This window comes from Numenius arquata, chromosome 18 (assembly GCF_964106895.1).
Source record: "Numenius arquata chromosome 18, bNumArq3.hap1.1, whole genome shotgun sequence".
Lineage (NCBI taxonomy): Eukaryota > Metazoa > Chordata > Aves > Charadriiformes > Scolopacidae > Numenius > Numenius arquata.
Window position 1 is genome coordinate 5,451,282 of NC_133593.1, and position 5,581 is coordinate 5,456,862.

General features: G+C 63.1%; 1 protein-coding gene across 1 annotated transcript; it reads right to left on the bottom strand.

Annotated features, from left to right (window-relative positions):
• Nucleotides 1-2,524: 2,524 nt before the first annotated feature.
• Nucleotides 2,525-4,561, bottom strand: HSPB1 (heat shock protein family B (small) member 1). The gene is made up of 3 exons (XM_074160637.1): nt 4,165-4,561; nt 3,106-3,169; nt 2,525-2,869 (listed from the first exon to the last, which is right to left on the bottom strand). Exons 1-3 carry the CDS (start codon nt 4,523-4,525, stop codon nt 2,710-2,712), a joined length of 585 nt encoding a protein of 194 aa, XP_074016738.1. The 5' UTR covers nt 4,526-4,561; the 3' UTR covers nt 2,525-2,709.
• Nucleotides 4,562-5,581: the final 1,020 nt, after the last annotated feature.

The following is a 5,581-nucleotide window of genomic DNA, read 5'->3' on the forward strand; positions in this document are numbered from 1 at the left end:
CTGCTTAATTGTTATCGCCTGTGTCGAATTTCTGGAGGGGGGGAGGGAAACTCCGTGGAGTGGGGAGGGGGGCTCACCCTTGCCATTGGGGTTCGGAAACAGGAGTCAACAGCCTTATTTTCTTCCTCCAGCGCAGTGGGAAGGCGGGATGCCAGGATTCTGCGCTCCATATCCCGGGGTGGTAAAGGTTCACCGGGCTCCCAGGCTTCCCGGGGCAGAGGTGAGTGCCCCCCCCCGGCCTCGGAGAGCCCTGGGGATGGACGCTGGGTGCTCCCGCAGGAGTCGGAGTGGGTGGGTGGATGCTTTGACACACACACACACACACACACCCCCTTTCCTCCCTCCCTTCCCGATGGTTTTTCCACTCGAAGCTGCCGCGGTGACTCACGCTGTAAAAATACTCCCCTCCCCTGGAAACCATAAACCAAAAATGCGCCTTGAGTCATCGGCCCTGCGAGGGAGCCCGGGGGGGTGCAGGACACCCACCCCCAGGTAAGGGGGTGGGAACAGCCCCCTGGGGTGATGGCAAAGAGGGGCTGAGGGGTCACTGAGCCCCCTACACACAGGGTGGGACACAGCACCCCGTCCCAGCACTGCTGCACTCTGACAGCCTCCCTCTTGCTGAGGCTGGGGTGGCTTTTTGGGGGGCGAGAGCCACCCTGTGTGGCACCCATGCCCGCCCATCCACCCACGCTGGCATGGCCATAAGGGAGGGAAGGGGGCCAGGGATGCCCCCTGGAGGGGCTTCTTCCCTTGGGGACGTGCTTGGGCTGACCAATCACCGGCAGTGCCCCCGTGGGTGTGTGTGTCGGTGTCCCAGGGATCCACCAGAGGGGCAGAGAGAGCAGGAAGGAGCATGACCCAGCCCAGGGGTGTCCTCACCCCTCATCGGGCCCTAAAATGGGGTGTTAGAGGTGCCTGTGGCAGCACAGGCAGAGGGAGGGGGGACAGCCTTTCCCCCGCTTCCCCTGGCACCCCCAGCCCTTCTCCCTCCCCTGCAGGCAGGGGGGCTTCAGGGACCTCCTCCTCACTCCAGTGCTGGAGCCTGATAGTGGAAGCCCCCAGGTGGCATGAGACCTGCCCAACTCATTGCACTGACCCCCCGCTCCAGGTGCTGCGGGGCTGGGGAGAGAGGTTTGGTGTTAATCCCCCCCACAGGCTGGGCTGCCATCAGCTGCTGCTCACTATGGCAACCAGCTCCATCACCCTGGTTGCCGTGGCCACCCAGCCCCAAAATGACACACACACGGGGGGGGGGGGCATGCGCGACCCCCGGCAGCAGGAGCCCACCCTGGGCGCTGTGCTTGAGACCTACCAAACTCATTGCACTGGAGAACTGCTGGGGCAGAGGGGTTGGTGCTCAGGGAGAAGGGGCTCGGGGGGCACACGGAGCCCCCCGGGCTCGGAGGGGGGCCTCGCAGCTGCGGGATTCTTCCCAGGTCACCGTCTGCCTCTGGGATGACTCAGGGGGGATTAGTGGGATTTGTCGGAGCGGGAACATCGCAGCCACGGCCCGGCCTCGGCCATGTAGGGCCGGTCCTGCACGGAGGCATGGGGACGCAGGGGCACGGGGCCAGCTGGGGCCAAAAGGCATCGGGACCATGACCCCCCCACCACATCCAGCCCCCCAGAATGGCTGCAGCCCCTGAGCTGAACCCCCCCAGCCTGCCTGGCCCATTGCAATGGGGTGAAAGGAAGGGGGAACTGGGTGGGGGGGGCAGCGTTGGGGCTGGAGGGGCCACACTGCTGGGGACGGGGGGGTTTCTGGCCAAAGCTTACGCCCATGGAAGCCCCTGTTTGCCCTCAGGCTCCCCTGTGGCTCAGGGGTGGAGTGGGGGGGGTGTCTGTGTGTGCTTGTTTTTCAGGGATGTAGAGACCAAGGATGGTGACACTGGGGAGACCCAAACTGTTCAGGTCCCGAATGTTGAGACCCAGAGTTTTGGAGCACAGGGTGCTGAGATCTGGGATTTTAGAGACCTGAGATGTGGAAGACCCAGGATGCTGAGAATTTTGGAGACCAGGCATGTCAGAGACTCAGAATATTGGACAGACGGGATATAGGAGACGAGGGGTGTATTGAGACCTGAGATGTAGGGGACCTGGGGTGTTGAGACCCAGGATGTGAAAAACTGGGATGCTGAACCTGGGATGTGGAGATCAAAGATTCTGGACACCTGAGATGTAAAGACACAGGATGCTGGAGGCCGGGATGTGGAGAGCTGAGATGCAGGAGACCTGGGATGTGGGATATCCAGGATAGGCAGACTCAGGATTTGGAGACCTGAGGTGTTGACCCCAGGATGTGAAGACCCGGGATGTGGAGCTGACCCCAAGCTGTTGAGCAGGGCTCAGTTGCTCTCCCACTGGCCACGCTGGCCCCAGGCAGCCCCGTCCTGGTGCTCCGGTCCAGCCCTGCCGGAGCAGGGAGCCGGTGCCCGCGGTGTGGTTCCCACCCAGCACAGCCACGGTGAACCTGTGCCACCGGGGGTGTCCCGGGGGACAGACACAGGGCATGGAGACAGATCTCTTTCACCATTTTTTATTCCAGCTGATTCTATCGGTTCCTTCACATTTATTCAAGGCACTCGGTGACTGGGCGAGTACAAAATAGACAATAAAAAGGGGGCTGTGAGCAGGGGGTGGGTGTGAAGATGGGGGGGGGGCGGGGGGTGGAGGGTGGCAGTGGCTTCTCCTCCTCCTCACTGCCGCCTACTTCTTGGCTGGCTCCTTGGCTTGGCTCTCGACAGTGACGGGGATGGTGATTTCGGCAGACTGGATGGCCGGCTTGGGCAGGGGGGCCTCCACCGTGAGCATGCCGTCGGGGGACAGGGAGGACCGCACAGCCGTGGCTTCGACGCCAGGGGGGAGGCTGCAGGAGAGAGAGAAGGGGGGGGGGGTGTCAGAACTGCGGCACCACCTGTGGGTGTGATGCTGTGCCCAGTGACAGATGCTCAGCCCCAAATTGCTGCCTCCCCCCCCCAACTCCCAGTTTGGGCGAGCGGCATCCCCAGTTTGGGCTTTTGGCACTGGAGGGGATGGGTGGGTGGGCAGAGGTCCCCAGAGATGTTGGGGGCGCTGCCATCCCCCCTCCTCCCTGGTACTTACGTGTATTTTCGGGTGAAGCACCTGGAGATGAAGCCATGTTCATCCTGCTTCTCCTCGTGTTTGCCTGGAAGGGAAAAAAACCAAACCCTGAGCTGGTTGGAAGGAGCCATGAGCTGGGAAGGTCCCTGTGCCCGGGGTGCCCCCTTCCCTGTCCCAGCCCACCAGATCCCAGCTTCTCCTGATGCCGGAGAGGGGCTGATCCTGCCTGTCGTGGTTTTCTTTGCCTTTAATATCAGCCTGGAGCAACTGGGAGGGGGGGGGGGGAACAACCATGGGCAGCAGGGCCCCTCCAGGAGCATCCCCCAAATTCAAGGGGAGCAAAGTGTGGTGCCAGGAGCCGGAGGTGGCCAAGGGGACCCACAGCCCTCATTTTGGGTCCCCAGCCTGATGGGGCTGGAGGCTGAGCACCCGCCTCTCCCTCGGGCTGCACCCCCGAATCCCACCAGCTGAGGAATTGCCCCCGCCCCATGCGGACCCCCCTCGCTGGACACGTAGCACCCTGTGGGCCTCGTGCCACGGAGTCTGGGCTTCATCACAGCCTCCCTGGCTGAGCTGCCCAGGGCTCTGAGGGGGAGCACGGGGGCTGCAGAGCTCATGGCACCCCACTGGCACCCCCCAAGTCCCTCTATGGCTTGTAGCTGGGATGTCCCTCCCCATGTCCTGGCTGGGACAGTAGCGAGGGGGTCAATATATGGGGCTGGGGGGTCTCTGCACCCTGTGCAACACCTGCATCATGAAAGCACCCTGAGACTGAGCTTGTAATGCTGGGCCTTCCTCTTTGCCTTGGTTTTCCCTTCCTTTTTTTCTCTCCTGTCCTGTCCTGTCCTGTCCTGTCCTGTCCTGTCCTGTCCTGTCCTGTCCTCTCCTCTCCTCTCCTCTCCTCTCCTCTCCTCTCCTCTCCTCTCCATCCCTCCCCTCCATCTCCTTTTGCTCTTCCTTCCCATCACTTATTCCATCTCTGCTTTGCCTTTCCACCCTTTTTTTTTCCCCTAGTAAACTCCAGGGCGGCTGCCCCAGTCCCAGTGGGGACCCCGGCGCACCCCCATCCCCGTCACCCACCGGTGATCTCCACGATATTATCCTTGGTCTTGACCACCAGCTCCTCGGGCGCAAAGTGGTTGACATCCAAGGTGACCTTCCAGCTGTCGGCGGTCTGGCGGATCTCGGAGATGCCGCTGCTGAGCTGCCGGCTCAGCGCCTGCCCGAAGGGCGAGCCGGGGGCCGGCATCAGCGCGCTCTCCCGGGGCAGCAGGCGGAAATATCCCGGCCAGGCGCTGCCGCTCGGCCACTTGTACCAATCCTCGGGGATATGGGGCATCCCGAAGGACTGGTCGAAGAGGCGGCTGCCATGGTACCAGTCGCGGAAGGGGTCCCAGCTGGGGCTGCGCAGGAAGGTGAAGGGGACACGGCGTTCGGCCATGGTGCACGGGGCTGCCGGGGGGGGCGGCCACCGGCCACTTATGAAGAGGGCGGGTGGTTATTTTTAGCCGGGCGGCTCAGCTGGCTATTAATGGAAATTGCAGCAGGGCCCAGGGAAGGGACGAGAAACTTTCCCGGGGTTGGGGCGGCCGCACGCAGCCGCATTGGGGTGGGCGGCACGGGGATGGGGCTGGCAGGGAACCATTTCCCTCCCCGCCAGGGAAATGTCCATCTGGCTCTCGCCGCGGGAGGTTTGGCTGGTTGAGAATGATGGATGACCCTTGGAGCTGCTCCCGGCCTCACCCCCGCCTGCCTGCATTTCTTGCCTGTAAAACCATCCCAGGGATGGGGAGGGGGCTGGGGCTGGGCCAGAGCCTCGGAGGGGGGGATGAGTCAGTGGAGGAGCCCGTGCATGGCCCCGTGCTGCTGCGTCACCCTCCAGCCAGAAGCTTCTGGAGCCCCCCAGCAAACCAGCACCTCTGTGGCCCCCGGGCTCAACATTGCGGTGGGGAACCCCCAGCAACAAGTTGGGGTGAAGCTGCCCGGGCCCCTGGGGGTGGGGGTCCCTGGAGCCCACGGGGCTGATGGGGCTCATGGGGGACAATGAGACTAGTAGGGGTTAATGGGGGGTTATGGGACCTGATGGGGGTCAGTGGGGACAATGGAGGCTGATGGGGTCTGGTGGGACCTCATGGGGGCTAGTGGGACCTCATGGGGGCTGGTGGGGCTGAGGAGCTGATAGAGCTGGTGGGGGCAGAGGGGATGGAGGGGGCAGCACCCTCTTGGGGCAAGGGAGATGGCACCTTCCCTTTCATGTCTAAACAAGTCTCTCCAGTGACATCACCTTAGCATCTGGGAAAGGATTCCCATTTGGATCCAGTCTCCAGGTTCCGCAATCCCAGGGAGGGGCTGTTTTCCAAGCCCAGTGAGCCCGGCAGCCCCTGGGACCCCACCACCCCCACCCTATCCCTCTCTGCTCCCCAGCCCTGGGGAGTGGGACCAGTCAGTTTTTGGGGGCCAGAGGCACAGTGGTGGGATGTGCTCTGGCTGGTTTTCT

What these genes read in the sequence shown, in the direction of transcription:
- HSPB1 (XM_074160637.1), bottom strand. Translation starts at nt 4,525, where the DNA reads ATGGCCGAACGCCGTGTCCCCTTCACCTTCCTGCGCAGCCCCAGCTGG. An exon ending in TAATATCGTGGAGATCACCG is followed by an intron (nt 3,170 to 4,164) that starts GTGGGTGACGGG and finishes TTTCCCTTCCAG; the next exon opens with GCAAACACGAGGAGAAGCAG. An exon ending in TGCTTCACCCGAAAATACAC is followed by an intron (nt 2,870 to 3,105) that starts GTAAGTACCAGG and finishes TCTCTCCTGCAG; the next exon opens with CCTCCCCCCTGGCGTCGAAG.